At 44.9% G+C, this 19,360-nt stretch overlaps 1 protein-coding gene across 2 annotated transcripts in view; it reads left to right on the forward strand.

The window, feature by feature from the left end:
• The window catches only part of NTN4 (netrin 4), a 90,274-nt gene that overhangs the window by 31,885 nt on the left and 39,029 nt on the right, over positions 1–19,360 (forward strand). For both annotated transcript variants that reach the window (XM_006268144.4, XM_019489258.2), the window contains exon 3: positions 834–1,112. In XM_006268144.4, coding sequence (XP_006268206.1) covers positions 834–1,112 — 279 coding nt within the window. The remainder of the gene's footprint in view (positions 1–833; positions 1,113–19,360) is intronic.

The following is a 19,360-nucleotide window of genomic DNA, read 5'->3' on the forward strand; positions in this document are numbered from 1 at the left end:
TCAGTTTTTGGTTCAACCCAATATTTGCTTATTTAGTCCTACTGAAGTTAAAATACTGACTGAGTGGTAAGTATGTGTTTAAACTTAAAAAGCCCTGAGTTTTTCTTTCTTTCTTTCTTATCTCAGTCTTCTGGACTATCAGCTGGGCGTCATTATTCACTGTATTTAATCACTTTTACACTAGGAAGTAGCATGGGGCTGGTGTGAGCCAAATATTTAGAAATTTGGGCTTTATTTGCAAAAACGTACACTGAGTTTTAATAAATATTGTACATCCTTTAGAGCCCATTCTTGCAAAATGCCCACTTCCTACAATAGTCTACAACATTCTTAGTGAGCATATGGACTTCAGTAAGACTATGTACAAGAATGAGTCTGATGCCAGGTGGTCAGTGGTACAATGATGTGACCCGACACATCCTCAGCTTCAGATCCTGACTTCTTAACAAGAAGAGAAAAAGAATGTTGTTCCTTGGGTAAATCTAAATTTGTACATGTGTAGTGTGTGTGCGCACACACTCCATATACAGGACAGCAATGGAAATCTGACTATTTGACTCATTTCCTCCCTTTATGTATCACACAAGACAGCTGTTCAGCAACGGAACAGAGGGCTGCCCTTCCCCAGGTGTGATCAAGCTCTAAAAATCTCATCATGTCTTACTGGCATGTCAATTCCAGATGTTTCAGACAGCCCCATAAATCAAACCATAGGCAACCTGACCTAGGAGCACATTGTTTGCAGACAGTATCCTGAAAGCATTCAACAGGACTCCTATTCACACCCTTAGTTCTCTGATATGAGTTTATTTTCTTTTATTTCTTTTGCTCAGGTTATTTACCGAGCTCTGTCACCACCTTATTCAGCTGAAGATCCTTACAGCACTGAAGCTCAGGCACAGCTGAAGATCACCAACCTTCGAGTGCGGCTGCTTAAGCGACAAGCCTGCCTGTGTAAGGACAATGACCTGAAGGCAAAGCCTCAACGGTTCATGCACTATGCAATCTCTGATTTCATCGTGAAGGGCAGTTGCTTCTGTAATGGCCATGCTGATCACTGTGTACCTGTCTCTGGATTTAAACCTGTCAAGGCAGCAGGCGTCTTCCACACGGTATGTGTTATACTGTGTAACCTTTTCACTGTGATAGACAAGAAATACAGTAAAGTTGCTTGACTACTTTTTTCATAATGTAATTGATTGATGTATATATAACCCTAGTCAAAAGGAGCTCTGCAAAATCAAAACAAACAAAACCAAAGCGATGATTTAATGGGGGATGGTTTCATGGTCTAAACATCAGTTTTGACATACCTAATCTCTCTGGTGCCACAGTATAAAACCTGGGAGGATCAACGCAGACTCACCCTTCCAAGATAGATGAACTAATTACTCTGCAGTTATAGTGTGTCTCCTTAAAAACCTTAAAAGCTAAAGTCACTGACACATTTTTTCTGCCCTTAAAGACTTTGACCAAAAAAAGCAAAATACTACAGCTACAAAACAAACAAACAAAACCCAGTAATAAGCAGAGCTTCAATCCTGAAAGGAGAAAGAGCTGGAGACCTATAAACTTGACTAGGGATGTTGCTAATGCTATTGATCTTCCATAGAAGATGCTACAGTGATGGGTGGCAGTAGAAACAGAGAGAATGCGAGAGAGAGAGAGAGAAGCAAAATGTTACTTCTGTATGAGCATTCAAGATTCTACACATTCTGGTCAGGAACATAGTCCTGCAAGTCTGACTGCCCTCCTTGAATGTTACCTGAATGTTAAAGCTAACAAAATGCGGCTACTGATATTTTAAGTATCATAACACCAGATCTTACCTTAAAACAATATGTTAGTCACTAGGGGTTTTATCAATAACCCATTGAAATCAAATAGAATCTTTCCATTTGACTACAATGAACTTTGGATTGGGCCCTTGCTAAAGGTGTCCTCTCCGCACCATCACCAGTGCCTCAGGAAGTATTAGATACTCTGGCATAAAAGGAGTGGGTGAAGTTAGGTTGATTAATATGGCACTGAGGAGAGTTTCAAAGGGGAAAAAAATCAAAGATGTAAACCAAGTTCTATAGATAAGGAATTCTGGCATTGAGCCAGTCCCTTGGAAAAGTATAGAACATGTATTTGAGTTAAATTATAACCTCAAACATAAAAAAGACAGCATGTTTCCTCTCTAATATAAGTAGTGTTCAACATCTGAAAATGCACAAATCCAAAAGCATGCAACAGTTGGACTGATAAGTAGGGGTGCACCAACAGAGCTTTTGGGGGCTGATACTGATAGCTGATATTTAAGGAGGCATATCAGCTGATCCTGATCCGATATCAGATATCTGATACAGCTGCCTCCAGGTGGTAGGTCCAGTGTGGTGGAAGGGGAGGGAGGAGGGGAGGGATGTGGGGGGCAGATCAACACCCCCCACAGTGAAGGCAGGGGCAGGCGCTGCCCAGCCGGGGGGGGGGGGGTGGGATGGAGCTGCAGCTTGTGGGTGGGGTGGCTCCTGCCGCTGCAACCCGGGAGGGCAGGAGGGGGTGGGCATGTGCCCCCAGATTTGCGTGGCATGGGGTAGAAGACCAGCGCAGGGTGGAGCTGGAGCCAGGCTGGGCTTAGATTCATAGATTGTAGAGTCAGAAGGGACCACAATGGATCATCATGTCCAACCCCCTGCCCCTGGCAGGAAAGAGGACCGAGGTCAGATGACCCCAGCCAGGTGACTATCTAGCCTCCTCTTGAAGACCTCCAAGCTAGGTGATAGTACCACCTCTCTTGGAAGCCCATTCCAGATCCTGGCCACCCTTGCTGTGAAAAATTTCTTCCTAATATCTAACCTAAATCCACTCAACTAGTTTACACCCGTTATTCCTAGTCACTCGCTGCGGCGCCCTAGTAAACAGCACGTCCCCTATTCCCCATTGACCTCCCCTAATAAATTTATAGGCTTGAAGTGGGCTCCAGCAGCACTGGGAGGAGGTTGCAGCCATCCCAGATTTTGCTGCAGCTCTGCTCCCAGCCCTGCGCTGCTGCCCGGTGCAGCCCTGGCTGAACACGCCGCCTCCACCCAAGTGCCAGGAAAAGCCAGAATTGCGCCAGGCAGTAGGCTGCAGCACGGGGCTGGGAATGGAGGTGCAGTGAAATTTGGGGTGGCTGCAGCCTCCTCCCATCGCCGCCAGAGCTTGCTACAAGCCCAGCCCCCAGTGAGAAGAGCCGTGAAGCACCAGCTCTGGCTCTGGCTCCACCCCGCAGCTACTGCCCTCCCCGCACCACACAGGTCAGGGGGGCACACGCCCCCCCCTGCCCACCTGGGGTCCAAGCAGTGGCAGGAGTTGCCCCCACCCCATGGGTCACAGCTCCATCCCGTGCCCCCCCGCCCTGGCTGGGTAGCGCCTGCCCCGCCCCTGCTCCCTCCCTCACCACGGGAGGCATTGATCTGCCCCCCTTCCTTCCCTCCTCACCCTCTGACTTACCAGCTGGAGGCAGCTCACCATGCTGTGGGCTCTGCTCCATGCTGCATTGTGGCTACGCACAGCACAGGCATTTATCAGCCCCATAGGGCCGATATGGACAGCTTTCTTCATATCAGTACCAATCCAATATCAGACCGATGTATGCACCTCTACTGATAAGTCTGTTGCAGGTAGTGCTACCCTGTTTGTCACAGATGTTTCCTTATTGAAATTCTCTGAAATGAGCTGTTTATTTGGGACTCTTTAAGTATGATACAATTGTGTAGGAGTATGACAAGAGCATAGCTGAGAGTTATGAAACAAAGTGTAGCTGTACACACATTCATTATGGGTTTATTTAAAATTATGATTTAAAAGGTGCTTAATGTATGTGGTATTTTTATATATATGTGATGTGTACAACTGTAAAGATGCATATGCTACTTATCTGTATGTATGTTCAGGCATTGGAGGAAAAATAATAGTAAACTTATAATTCTTAGAATTGAAAAAGGAAAGTTAAATACCAAAAAAAAAGCCCAAAGCAAAAAGAAACAACCTCACTCTCCAGTCCCCCTCCCAAAAGACCCCAAATCCCAAATTGAAGGGGATATTAAATTTAAGCGTACAGGTGTCTGGAGAGTGAAAAATAACGTTCCTACAACAAAGTTAACTCAGGCAAAGTACACATATGTACTGTGTTTTAAAGTCTATTTGCATTAGTCCTTACAAAAATGTTCTAGCCAGCATAATGTAGAGAAGACACAAAGATTGCAGGTGTAGCTGGCACCTAACCAGTCCTGGGATGAAGAGCACTAAAAAGGAAAAACTTTCTATACACACCATTCTCTCTGCGACCACAAGTTCAGGGCAGCTGAGAATCAAGCTTTCTGGATTGGATCCTCTTCCCATCTAAATCAGCTGAACTACTAAGACCGCAATGGAGTTATGGCAGTTTATGTCAGCTGAGAGTCTGACCTCATGTATTTAATTCTAATATATCAAGAGGGCCTTCTGTCTAAGACATTATCGGAATGTATGTGTTTGTGGAGGTGTAGTTGAGAGAGAGAGGCCCTCTCTACATGTTACATTTATGCTGCAATGAACTAGGTTATTGCAGTATAAATAGCAAGAGTGCTACATATGCACCCAATTTAAGGCATCACAACATGGCAAACTAGCCATAAAAATGTCCTAAATATAATGAATGTTTCTATGGCTATTTTATATGGTGCCTTAAATTGGATGTGTAAACAGGTCGAGGCTACAGTTGACAATCAGCTGATTGTTGGCTCTGGTCCTAGATCTGCAGGTACCTAGCATTCAACTTGCCACTGCAGGGGGAGCCTGGGATCATGATCCCAGGCTCCCTCTGCACTGTCAAGTAGAAAGGATGCTATTTGGATCTGATCCCCCATCCCAGAATCATGCCTCCTGTCATGCATATATGGCATTGCAAGAGGTATAATTGTTGGAATCAGGGATCAGATCCCATATCACCTTTTAAATAAACACATGCCAGGGGCCAGAGAGAAAGACAGAAGTCTGTGATTGTTTAGCCAGATGAATCTAAAAAAGTATCAGGAAAATAGAGTAAAATTCAGAGAGGGAGCACTTTAAAATGTTTCCTCTGAAAAAAATCAGTATCTTGGTAAATATTGAGAATGTACACGGCATGTTCAGTTGTCTTCTGAAGAGTTTATGGAGACGAAATACATTCATTAATGTTTGAAAGTGAGGTTTCAGTCCTGTTTAAAGTACAGATCTTGCTAATTCCATAGCTAAGTTTGGTACTAGCATCTGCATGGAGAAATAAAGTCCCAAAACCAAGAAAATACAAATGTTTTATTTTTCAACAGCCTTACAGAATGTAATACAAAAGATGCTAGTCACAGCCAGAATGTTCAAAAGGAGGGTCTAGAACTGAGGGACTTAATGCTATAGAGGTCAGATTCTGTTCTGCCTATTACATGCATAAGTGGTAAAAAAAAAATGCTAATACTAAAGGTGGGTAGATCCTTCTCTTCCTTTCAGTTTTTTTGTGATGGTTCTGAGGCTCAGATGATGGTGTGTTACAACAGCAGGTGCATTATGATTTACAGGGACATGAATAGGGTAGAGAAGAAATATATTTAGCAGCCTGATTCTGCTTTGATTCCCGATCTGGTCTTGTAGTTCTAAAGAGTTTCTTATGAAAGAACTTTCCATCCTTAGTCTCAGCCTAAAGGTGAAATTTATAGGGAAGTATATATGTAACTAATTCAACCATAGATGAAGGAATAAAACATACTCTTATATATAAATATAATAAAAATGGCAAAATTTCAGAACTTGGCTAGTCCTCAATGGACAGTAGTTCTGAAAAATGATTTTTTGGGTTTTTTTGTAAATAACTGGTTTTAAAGTATTACAAAAATGTGCCTTTGTGCCCGTGCAGTAAATGTGTTATATTTTCTACTTACATTTTGCCCTATTTAAAAGTATGTTGTATGATATTTACATACATATGTATATGTAGGTCACTACAAATGGTCATACACTGCTTGCTTGTACATGCTTGACATATCATATACCAGAGTGCTTTACCCAGCAGTTATGTCTGTTAGAAAATTCTTAATGGAATGATCCCATCAACCGTAGAACAATCCCATAGATTATACAGATAAAGATTGGAAAGAAACATTGCAGCCTTACTAAATCCAGGCTTTGTTTCAGCTCCTTGATAATTATGGCTTTGAAAGTTGGTCAGTGAAAGAACAGGATGCGATGCTGTCGATGTATGTGTTCTGCAGGTCAGGGGAGTGAACAAAGGAACAGCAAATGTGTGTTTTGGTAGCTCAGGGTGAAGCTGACAGGTCTCAGAGAGATCTAGCAAAGCAAGCTGAACTATTTCATTCATGTCTCATTCCACAAGTGAAAGAGAAACTGATGAATGTGTGCTGAAGATAAAGGTGAAGGCTAATGTTTGTGTTAGTCTGGGATTTGATAGGGTGATTTATGGCCAAAATTTAGCCTGAAATATCAACTAAAATTCCTCCCTATTTCTGTGAAAACTTTCCTTTGTGGCTGGAGTTCCTCCTGTTGGAAACTCAGCAATTTTTTTTTTTTAATCTTTGGTGTGGGCATAATTTTCAGCTAGAAGGAATTTGGGAAGCCTTGCTGAAGCTTCGTGATGAGGCAATACAAGGAATGTTTCAGAGAACAAGGTATGTTTAGTCTGGAGGAAAGGAATTTAAGTGGTGGATACGATAGTGGTTTTCAAATATTTGAAAGGCTGCCATAAAGAAGAGGGAGAACAACTGTTCTTCCTTGCCTCAGAGGGGAGGAAAATCAGCTTTAGATTAAAGCTCAGAAAACTTCCCCACTGTTAGAACAGTAGGACCGTGGAACGAGGTGTTATGGGAAACTGTGGAACCTCCTTCAGTGTAGATTTCCAAGAAGAGGCTGGATAAGCATTTGTCTGGGATAATATATGAATAGAGCATCTGCATTCATTCAGGGGATTGCACTAGATGACTCTGGAGGTTTCTTCCCTCCCTAAATTGGCAACTGTCAATCCTCTGGATCATGGTGTACACATAAGAGGTCTAGTCAGATGCCCAATTAATCCATTTGTGGCTGACAAGCCCAATTCGAGAGCAGCAAAGCTTGTTACAAGTTTCACAGATCCATGTGTCATCTGAGTTGGTGTCTAATTTTACAGCATGCTGCTCTCTTCTTTCTTGCTTTGCTGCTTCTGGATCAAAGCTGCTTCATGGTGAGCCGCACCTGCTGCTAGATGTTCCCTCCAAATCGAACAGCTCCATGCTCCTCCCAGCTTTCTACATTGATGTTGAGCGGTTCATATAATTTTAGCGCACATCCTGGTACTGCCATAGAGGGTGAGCCCACTTTCTAGAGCCATCTCAAATCTTTCTGTACAAAATATTCTTGGGGATATGGTCTCTTTCCATTCTCCTGACATGGCTAATCATTGAACTTCCTCTTCTTGATGGTGGGTTCTAAGCATGTCAGTCCTGCATGCTCTAGTATTTCTGTATTTGGTATTCCATCTTCCTACTTTATTTTTAGGATCTTATGGAGGCATTTCGTGTGGAAGCTGTTCAGTCTCTTGACATACCTAGCATATGTAGACCACATTTCTGAACCATAAAGCAGGGTGACAGCATACAAGTCTCATAGATTCATATCTTCACCTTAGCTGGTAGTTTGCTGTCATTCCATGTAATAACCTGAAATTCTTAGCTGCTTTTCTGATTCTGTTAGTCAGTTCAGTCTGAAATTCAAGATTCCTGCTGATCTTAGAACCCAAGTAGCAAAAGCTGTCAACAACTTCAAGAGATTTATCCTCCAGAGTGATGTTAGGTATTAGTTCTTCTACCTCTTGGTACATGATCACAGTCGTCTTGAGACTAATTGCCATTCTGAAGCTCTTGCATGACTCAGAAAATCTGCCAAAAGATTTTGCAGGGAAGATTCACTGTGTGCAACAAAGGCTGCATCATCCACAAACAGGAAATCTTTCAGTATCAGTTCTTTCACCTTGGTTTTCGCTCTAAAGCTTGCAATGTTGAACAAGCCTCCATCTAATCTGGTTCAAAAATAAATGCCATCATTGCTGTCTTTCAATGAATGATGAAGCAGGAATGAAAAGTAGATGTTAAAGAGCACAGGGGCTAAGAGACACCCCTGTTTCACCCTGCTGTTGATGTCAAAGGCATTTGATTCTTTGTTTCATGCACTACAGTTACCTTCATACCTTGATGTAATGAGTGAATGATGTTCAACAGTTTGAGGGAACAACTCAGTTTCTTCAGAACAGTAAAAGGGCCCTGTCTGACTGTATTGAAGGCCTTCATCAGATTGATGAAGGCTATGTACAGTGGTATTCGTTTTTTCTCTACACTTCTCTTGCAGTTGCTTGACTGACAAAATATATAAATGGTGGAGCATCCTGAATGAAAATCACATTGACTTTTGAGATAGATTTCTTCACCTAGAGATTGCAACTGAGGAAGCATGATGCGAGTGACAATTTTTCTGATGATGTTCAATAGGGAGATACCTCTATAGTTGTCACAGTCACTTCTATCCCCTTTTTGTTCTTGTATAATTGTACAAACTGAGCATTTCAACCCTATGATTCTAATAATGGAACCAGAAGAATTCCAGATATCTCTAGGGCCTTGAGGGAAAGATGCAAATATCTATTGCACAGTACTTGGATCATGGACATGCAGAGCACATGTTCCCTGTCTCATATAACCCTGTTTAGCTCCATAGAATATAATGGAATTACACTGCTTATATAAGGGCTTAGTCTGGTATAATGTAGACACTGATTTGTGTATGCTTTCTAATTCACACTGGACAAGTGGCTGCTAAGACAGTTAATATGGAAATCTGATCAATTCTTTCCAGTTAGCTCCTGAAGTTTCATAGATTCATAGATTGTAAGGCTGGAAGGGACCTCAGAAGATCATCGGGTCCAGCCCCCTGCACCAAACAGGAAAGATAACTGGGGTCAGGTGACCCCAGCAAGGTGACCATCCAGTATCCTCTTAAAGATTTCCAGGATAGGCAATTGTACCACCTCTGGAGGGAATTTATTCCACAGCCTGGACACCCTAGTTGTGAAGTAGTCTTTCCTAGTGTTGAGCCTGAAATGGTCTTCCAGAAGTTTGTGGCCATTACTCCTAGTTTTCCCCAAGGGTGCCCTGGTGAACAGTTGTTCACCGAGCCCGTGATGTACGCTTCTGAGCGGGTAGCAGTAAGCTGTTACCAAGTCCCCTCTCAGCCTTCTCTTGTTCAGGCTAAATAGTCCCAGATCCCTCAGCCTTTCCTCATTTAAAGCAACAGTCAAGAATGATATAAGATCAGAGGCTTCTCTTGGTATTCCCAAGTCTTCACTTTCATCTGTATGCAGATCCCTGTATTTTACCCACTGGGCACTTCATTGACTTTCTCTTTGTATGCACCATGGTGGTAGTGCCTGTCAAACCTTACTTTACTCACGAGTTTATTTCTCTGACTGTATGATGGACCATTTAGCAGATGTGATCTTTCATTCATCTTTTCCTGTTTACTCATGTAGCACAACTCCAAAGGAAGCCTTATGCCTAAAGAGACATTAGCGCCTTCCATTTTAAAACAAAGAATGTTCATGCTGGTAGAAAACTTAGGATCATGTTAATAGGTAGTCAGAATAAATAAGACAGAACTTTGTATGGAAGTGTACTAGGTTTCTTTGGTTTTAGAAGCAGAAATGTATTTCATTGCAAGGATCAAGGACTTCCATAGCTTTGATACATGCAGGCTAAGGTCATGATTGTTTCATGCAACTGAAGGGTTACTTCAGTTACTTGATATTTATCATTAACAAATGTTCAGTAAAGTTCAGAGTGGGACCTAGGTAATATATCTGTCAAAATTATATCTGTGTAGATTAATCCTGTCTCTAATAGAAGACAAGCCATTATCAATTTTGTACTGACAATTATTATTTATCTAAGTGAAGCTATTGATTTTTATGAATTGCCTACAGTAATACACGTTACAAAAGGAAAGCTGTTCAGATCCATAGTTTACATTCTTTATTGCACCTTGTAGCAGGTTTGGGGTTAATTAAATCACTCAATCTTTCAGGTTTTATTTAGGATCTTTACACCATTTTTATTCTTCCAGGGCAACCTCCCTCACAGCAGGACACAATCAACATAAGCAATTATCACTGTAAATAAATAACCTGTGGTCTTCTCGCTGACTACAGAGAGTAGCTGGGTTCAGGTTTACTGCCACCAGCCCACACTCCCTTCTCTTATCTGTTCACTCTATTACTATACACAATCTCTGGCCTTGCTCACAGTCTCTCCACATGCCATGGTCATCTTCACAGTTTGACTCTCAGGATAAAAGCACTCCAGGTGCAGTCCTTGGGCTCTACCCTAAGCTGACCCACCAGCTCTCAGATCCTCAATCTCAGGTTCTCAACTGTCTGCCTGCATCTAGCTCCTATTAGAAGCCTAACTCTCACCCCCCCCGCCCCTCTGTCCCCCACTTCTTTCTTTAGAAGCCCTTTTAACTTCCTGTGCCCCAGCTAATTATCTGAGGCAGCTGGCTCACTCTGGGGCTGCAATGAGCGACACTGCCCACAGCTGGGCTGTAGTCCTTGTCAGCCTGCAGACTGCCTACAGGCTCCTTGAGCTGGCAGACTGCCATACTGTTACACACATGCTGTATTTTTAAAAAAAGCTTTGAAGTAATATACCCCATAAAGACTTATTACGATTTTATTTTTAAAAACCTCACAGAAGTTAGAGACAAAAAAAAAGCCTGTTTAGGTTATTTTATTCATGCTCATAGAAGATAGTTTAATTCAAGTACTTAATATAAGCTACTTAAAATAATATTATCTAGCTCTTTTATATAGGCTGTTTTTATCTGTAGGATGAATGCTTTTCAGAGGTATTTTCTGAGTACCATAATATTGGCACTGTTTCATAAATGTTACTGTGCAAGGAATAACCATTACAGAAGTCTAGTTGTCCTCCCTTCTGCTTCCTTTTATGGTCTTGAAGGTTAGGCTCCAGATGCTGCCAATAGCAACCAAACCATCCACTAGGAAAGCACTTGCTTAAACAGGTCCATCTTGGACCATGATATAAGATGGAGCTTGATCACTTTATGAATAGGATTGTTTGGCGTATACTTCTCCTTACATCCTAAAGCAGTGGTTCTCAACCTTTTTTGTACCAGGACACATTTGTAAACATTTGGCCATTCCCAAACCATAGCTCCCTGGCCCTACCAGTGCCCCTCACTCCCAAGCCACAGCCCTCTTGCCCTGCTGGTGCCCCTCACTGCTGATCCACAGCCCCTCCCAGGTCTTCCAGTTCCCCTCACTCCCCACCCACAGGCCCCTGGCCCTATCGGTGCCCTCAGTCCCGACCCACAGTCCCCTTACCCACCCAGCCCTGCCGGAGAGTGCTCTCAGCTGCCCTCATTACACTCAGGCCAGAGCACGGTGGCTGTGGTGGTTCCAGCTCATGCGGGTGGCAGCAAAGTGAGTCCAGCCCCAGCACAGACTGGAGAGAGGAGGAGGGGAGGCCTGTGGCAGCTCCCCTGCCCTGGGCTGGGGCTCCTCTGCTGCACCAGGCAGCCTGGTCATGGCCCCACATGCCCCCCGAGGAGCATCTCCCAGGCACCCTGCCCCTGCGAGTACAGGCAACCAGACAATCCTTAAGCCCTGGTCCTCCAACCCCCATTCCCCCATATATACCTGCATCCAGCTTCTGGGGCTGCTCCCATGACCCTGCCTGGCTGCATGCCAGCCACGTGCATGTGTGCCCACTGCCTCCAATTGCCCCAAGCAGCTCCTTGCAGGCTGGAATGCTGCCAGCCTGCAAGGGACCATGCTTTCCCACATTTTTCTAGGACTTGCTTGTGACCCTTTCAAATATTTTTGTGACCCACTTTTGGGTCACGACCCATGGGTTGAGAAACACTGATCTAAAGGATTGTGTCAGTATGACCCAAGGATTTATGAAGATGTTTTGTATTGTTTTATTTTCCAAGATGAGCAAAGAAACTGAAAGCATTTATTGCCTTGCTAGTAAGTACATTTTAAAAAATGTCTGATATGACAGCTGGGAGCAACATTATCTGTATAAGAACAAGCAGCAGTATCAGAAGTCCTGCACCACCCAGCTCATCACTAATGATTAGGTCAGGGGTGAGCAAAATACAGCCCGCGGGCCACATCCAATCTACTAGGCCATTCTATCTGGCCCGCGGGGCCCCTAAAAAATTTAGAAAATTAATATTTATCTGTCCTTGGTTCCTGTCAAAAATGACAGGAGTCAGGGGCAGTAGGACCCAGGGGAAACCCCGGTGAACTCATGCAACAGCAGGGCCCACCCAGCCCTGCCCACCCCAGCTGGAAGCCCCAGCAGGAGCTTCCAGTATGGGACCATGTGGCTCCTCCAGCGTTGGAAGCTCAGGTAAGTAAGACAGTGCAGGGTGGGGGACGAAGGGCAAGAGACAAGCTGGTGCTGAGCACAGGGGAAAGCAACCCGTCCTCCGCCACGTGGCTGGTGCTCCCTGCTGCAGCTGCTCGCAGCCCACACAGAGCTGTCCTGAGCGGGCGCAGGCAGCCCCACGCGGGCTGTGAGCAGCTGCAGCGCAGAGCACCGGGCACGGGGTGGGGGCAGAGCTGCTTTTCCCTGCGCTCAGCACCAGCTTGTAACCCGCCCCCACTGCCAGCCTGGGCCCTGCACTGGTTCCAGGCTCGCCTGTAAGAGCTGCGCCATGGTGGCAGCAGCTGCAGTCCCCCTGCTTGCTGCACCGGGCAGTGTTTGCTGCTGCTGCCTGGCATAAGCGGGGGGGCCGCAGCTGTTCCTGTCAGAGTGCAGCCCCAGCGGGTGAGTCCGGAGCCAGTGCGGGGCCCATGCTGGCAGCAGAGGTGGGTTACAAGACGGTGCTGAGCATGGGGAAAAGCGGCCCTGAACCATGCCTGGCATCCCAAGCTGCAGCCACTCTCAGCCCACGTGGGGCTACCTGTGCCTGCTCAGGACAGCCACACGTGGGCTGCAAGCAGCTGCAGCAGGAAGCACAGGCCACAGGGCGGGGGAGGGGCCGCTTCCCCCCCCCACACACAGCACCAGCTCGTTCTCTGCCGGCGAGCAGGGGGTCGAGGCTGCACGCTGTCCCCCACCTGTACCGTGGGACTGGGGGGGCACTGAGAGTGAGTGGGTGTGGGAGCCAGTGGGAGCACGGGGCCCACACCAGTGTCTCAGGGCCAGTGCCAGCAGAGCTCAGAGCAGGGCGGCAGGAGTACAGGAGTCCCGGCCAGCAGGGGCTCTATGGAGCCGGGCCAGCTCCCCCCTCTCCCAGCTGGTGCAGCCCAGCCCAGCTCCACAGACCCCTGCCAGCCTGCACCCTGCTTTGGGCCCCGCCGGTGCTGGCCCTGGGACATTGGTCCCAAGATGGTGACCAGGGGGCAGGGCACCTGTCAAGGGGCGGGGCTACCCATGCGGCCCTCGACAGCTTGCCAAAACTGGGTAAATGGCCCTCCGCCTGAAATAATTGCCCGCCCCTGGATCAGGTAGTAGTAGGCAGATCTGCAGCTAGTATAAATTGCCAGGCTCCCCATGAAATCAATAGAATCATGAGAATCTGTTCTTAAACCGCACGAAACGTGTACTGCTCTCCAAACACTCTTTATTCCATAACAAGAACAAGGGAAGATGTGAGGTATTAAAGACACTTACAACAGTAACTTTAGTTACATGATGCTTAGGTGCCAAGGAGGACAGTGTCTTAATAAATAATGAAAGTGGTTGTAGGACCAGAACTGTCTCTCAAATAAGATGCTATGATGATAAGTTAGTAATAGTAACAGAAAATAAACTGTCTAGGAGAAACAAAAAGAGAGTGCATAAAATAATTCCAGCGAGGGAACATACTTTATAAAAGTGGCACATTTGTTTATGTATTATATAATGAATGAAACTGCTTGGAAAGTCATGTGGCAATAAACCTTTTTACTTTACAATCGCATCTTGCTCCTCTTCCTGAAAAAAAAGAGACAGAGATTAACAGTTAAACTAAAGAAACAGTCTCCTGAAGACTGGTTCTTCTCTCATCCACTGTATGTTTTCTCTATTTAGACTGTAAGGTCTTTGGGGCAGGGATTTTATCTTTCCTTGTGTTTGTATTAGGCCCCAAGTGAGGAGTAGCTGCTACTATAAAATAAATTAATAGGTAACAGCAACAAGTAGCAGGAGCCCTAGTATGTCTGAATATAGGCCTTTTCTCATTCTCGCCAGTGTATATTCTGGAACATAATAGATGATAAAGAAAGTTTTTTATAAGATTTATCAAAAACAAGTATATTTGCAAGCTGAAAAGAAGCGCAGGACGGTATTAATTCAGCAACAAAAGGCAACGGAAGGAAGCATGCCCTAGCAACTGTCTAGGTATAAAGATATCTGTCACTCGTTTATCTTATGCAGGTTGACTTTGGCAGCACTGTTTGCACTGTGTAGCACAATGAGTGACATTGTGACAGGGCTGTCAAGCTAAGAACGGGAAACAGTACGAAAGAGAACTGGGATATAAAGACTGCATGACAAAATGACAAATAGTGTGAAAAAGAATTTCTGGTTCAATGAATCTAGCAGCTGGGAGAATGTTTAAAAGAGCTAAATGTTTTGGTAATTGGTGGTTTGTGAAGTTGACAGTCCTTCATAATGGTCCCCAATGGATAAACCTGATAGTTGCAAATGGAAATTGAAATCATAATGAAAAAGAAATATGTTCCTTTCAGTATTGATGTGAATGGGCCAAACTCTACCTTGAAAAGAACATGTCTTTCAGAAAAATCATTGGAAACCATGTATATATTCTGTTACTGAATTGGGCCCTATCAGGTTAGCAGCAATTTATTGGCAGTTTTACTTTTCTGACCACTTTAGAGACCTGTCTCAATTCCACAGCTGTTTTAAGCCCTGTCTTCCTGATTTTACAGTTCTTATATGTATGATATTGGCATTAGGGGATCTTAGACTGAGCCTGTAGCTATTCCTGTTCCTCTGCCACTCTTTCCTCTACTTCACTGTCCTCCTCTTGTCCTTTTTCTTTTTTCAGTTTTTAAGCATTAAAATATACCTTCATGATAAAATACATGTCTGCCTTTTGAGCTGTCAACCCAAAGTTACCTCCTCCTCCTCCTCCTCCTCCACTGCATAAGACTCTTGCAGGCCAAATCTGGAACAATGTAAAGGTTTTCTTCACTGAGCTGAAGTTTGGAGAGAAATTAAGAGAGTACAATTTTTTGTTACTGATTCTATTGCTATAGAGAGAGGGCAGATAGAGGGACATCGGGCAAGATTTTTAGAGCATTTGAGGGCTTGACTCCCATTGATTTCTGAAAAAAAGTCAGGTTATAGAGTTGTCGGTGGCAGCAATGATCCCTCACAGTTGAGAATGATCACTCCCATGGATCAAGTAAAGGGTTGTAAATGAGTCCATTGATGGCTAAGAAGGCTGATCCTAGAACAGCAGACTCTCTGGCGAAGGCCACAGGTAGTGGTTAAAGGGAGAGTTGGACCATGGTTGTTTCCTTTCCTTCCATTTCTGTCATGTTTCTGCCTCCAGGGCAAGATGGTTTTCCTCAAAGTAGAATGTACCTTCTCTCACAAGACACTGCCATGTAGCCCTGTCCCAGGCTAGTTTTCCCAATTTGTGGCATCAACACCACGTCTTAATATTTGCCTTGGAGGTGTCCTTGAAATGTTTCCTCTGGCCCCCACGTGTCCTTTGCCCTTGGCAGAGTTGGGAGTATAGCAGTTGTTTTGGTAAATGTACATCAGGCATGTACACAGTGCACTGTCCACCACAGCTGATGTTGAATAATCAATGCTTGCATACCGGTGGTGTTAGTGTTGGTGAGGAAACTAGCATTTGTGTGACAGTCCTTCCACTTTATGCCAAGGATCTTCCAGAGGCAACACTAGTGACGGCATTCCAGGCTTTTCAGGTGGTTCCTGGAGGTCACCCAAGCTTCACAGCCATAGAGAAGAGTTGGGATTACCACAGGTATATACAGTAGGAGCTTTGTACAAGTCCTGACATCATGATCATTGAACACATGATGATTCAGTTTTCCAAAGGCAGAGCTGGCACATCAGATCCTAAACTGGATATCCTCATTGATGTTGGCTTTCTTTGAGAGATGGTTGCTGAGGTATGCAAAGTATTCAACATTCTCCAGCTTCTGTCAGCAATGAGGAACTTACCAGGGGAGCTGATTGGCCCAGAGCAGGCTGGTGAAGCACCTTTGTTTTTCTGATGTTAAGGGTCAATCCCAGGCACTGGTAAGCTTGAGAGGACCTACAAATGGCCCTTAACTGGTAAGCAGTTAAGGGCCATTTGTAGGTCCTCCTCCATATGTGCAATGACAGCATGATCATGGGCGTACTGAAGTTCCACAATTGAGGCTAAAGTAACTTTGGTTTTGGCACAGAGGCGGGAGAAATTGAAAAGGTTCCCATCCATCCTGTACTTGATGCCAATGCCATGTGGCAGATGGTCACAGAAGGGCATCTTGATGACTGCAAGAAAGATGGAAGACAAAATTGGTGCAGTCATGTAGCCCTGCTTGACACCAATTCAAATGGCAAAGAGCTCCATAGCAGAGAATGGAGACAGTCATCTGGTCATGAAACAGTCTTAGGATGGTGATAAATTACCCTGGGCAGCCAAACTTTGATAAATCTTCCGCAAAGCCTAACAGTCAAAGGCTTTGGTCAAGTCAATAAAGGCCATATACAGTTCCTGGTGTTGTTCTCTGCACTTTTCCTGGATCTGCCAGGATGCAGAAATCATGTCCATGGTGCTTCTCAATGGTCTGAAGCCACATTGAGGCTTAGGAAGGATTTCCTCAACAAGAGGGAGCAGTCAGTTCAGCAGAATTTGAGTGAGGATATTCCCAGCAATGGAAAGGAGGGCAATAACTCAATAGTTTCCACAGTCGGATTTATCTCCCCTTTTAAAAATGTACTAGGTAATTTAAAGAGGTAGTCTGTTAAAGACTACTTGCTTTTCCATGCATTGCCTATTTAATCTATTTAGACAATTGGGTGCGGGGGCAATTTTCTGCTATTATGTGTTTGCATTAGGCACTGTAGAATGGGATCTTTATCTTGATTGGGGTCTTTCAGGCATACAAGAATTAGGCACCTAATTATCTTTAAAAATCTTCCTTCTGAAGACTAGAATCCTCTGCTTATGAATAGAATAAACACAGTACAGTACAGTTTGTGGCGGGCCTGTAGGGGGCGCTCCTGCGTTGAGCCGCCCACCTCCCTGCGCCCGACCACCTTCCAGGCTCCGAGTGCCTCCCTTGGGGTGCCTCACATGTGGCTGACCCCTTCCCTGGAGCACACCCGCTAGCCTGGGGTTTCCGCTGCCACCATCCAAGGCTCTGGACTCACTTCTGGCTCTGCGCACCTTGGAGAACACAGGCCTGATTGTCCAATGGGTACTAGACCCAATACAGGCACTTGGGGCACTTCCCCAAGTCAGGGGCTTATTAGGAAGCCTCCCTTAGTCCACAGACCTACGGGGCCTCCTCGGCATAATTTAGACCCACCCCTCAATAAGTCTCCCACACCGGTCACAAAGGAGAACTTTATTGATTACAGGGGGTAGGGCAGGAACAGGGTAAAAGGTAGAACGATATCATAGAAATATTAGAGGAATATCAAAGGAATCCCATAGAGCAAACCAGGGTGGCCGAGGTAGCCGTTTAAACGCATCTGAGTTACTGAAGCTAAATATCTAATCGGCTCTCTAGTAGCTTACTCAGTCGCATCATCCGGAGGTAGTTGTTGTTTCCTCTGGAGGCAGGGCACTCTTGGAGCATGCGGTAATGAGGAGAGAACCAGGTTCAGATTCACCTGGATGACCGCATGGCTAATGGCTGCCTTCTTCTTGGACTGGGCCCTTAAATAACCTCTCTGACCTCAGCAGCCCGGTCCAATCAAAGCTGCCAATACTGGCTACAAACTGACCAATCTCCCCAGCATCCCTGGCTACCTGGGCCCGCGCACAGGGCCGGGCCTTTCCCCCCCTGCCCAGGTGACCAGAGCATCCCCTCCCAGGTGCCAGGCTTTTGTCATGCAGACAAGGTGGGAGATCCCCGTCCTGAGGGATTCAACAGCAGCCTCCCAGGTTGGTAGAGACAGATCTCTGCAGAGGGGCACCGACAGTGGCATTTCTGCCACACAGTTTTCTCCACACTGCTGTCCTCACCTGACAAGACACTCTCTAATAAGGTCTTTGTGCCCATCTGCCCTTGGCCTTATACCTTAAATTACTAATGAGATAATTAGTGCACTTGTGGGAGAGTTTTTGTGAAGTGGAAAATTAAAGGCATGCAAAATTAGATAGAGTTAACCAAACTTGTATTGCACAGGCCACCAAACAGCAGTCAAATGATAACAGTTTCCACTCTCCATTGAACCAAGTGAGTTTTGAAGAGTAGCGTTCCCTGTTCAAACAAGATATAAACAGGGAGTGGAGCCTACAAAACTAATCTGGATTTTGAAGGGAAAATGTTAGGAAGATGCTTATTGAGCTAATTATGATAAGTCTTGAAAATGGAGACTGCATAACAATGTGTTTGTGATAAGGAAATGTTTGAAGGAAGGGAAAAAATGACCCACTGAGAAGAAATAAATTATTTAGGATACAGGACGAAGTCAGGACTGAAGCGCCCAATATGAGTCTTAGAAAGGAAGACCCATATCTTGGTATTTGGAAAGGCTTTTCAGCTACAGGGCTAAGGGTGAGTTTTCTAGTGCACTTTGCCACATTGGAGGAGCTGATAGTATTGGTGAATGTCCATTGAGTTTCATAGGTGGCTCAGGCCAGTATATGTCCCAACCTTTTCTATCATCTGAGATAACAAATACACTCACCAAGACCTAGTGTTTCCTGTTTAGTTCTGAGAAACAGGCACAGCAGCAGCTTGGCTGGAATAGCAGTTCCATTCCTTGGTCTTTCTATCCAATTCCCTATTCCCTTTTTGTTTCCTTTCTCCCACTGTTCATCCCCATTCTGTCTCCTTGGAAAAGACAGAAGAATTCCTCTGTGATCCTTATTCTTGTCACTGTTTTGAAAGGTCACCACAGTCCTGAAAAAGGGTTCCCCCTCTGTCAGTACAGAGCTGAGGACCAATGCTTTGTCTTTGATCCTGTCCACAGCTGTGTTCTCCCTCTCTGAGCAGGTGTCATTTCTGTTCCTGGCTGTGAACAGCTGATCAGCGCTAGGAACTCTGACTCCCACCTGCCTAAGTGAATGTGCATGCTATCGTTGCCCAGGACCACACAGACTTAAAATCAGG

This window comes from Alligator mississippiensis, chromosome 4, assembly GCF_030867095.1.
Source record: "Alligator mississippiensis isolate rAllMis1 chromosome 4, rAllMis1, whole genome shotgun sequence".
NCBI lineage: Eukaryota > Metazoa > Chordata > Crocodylia > Alligatoridae > Alligator > Alligator mississippiensis.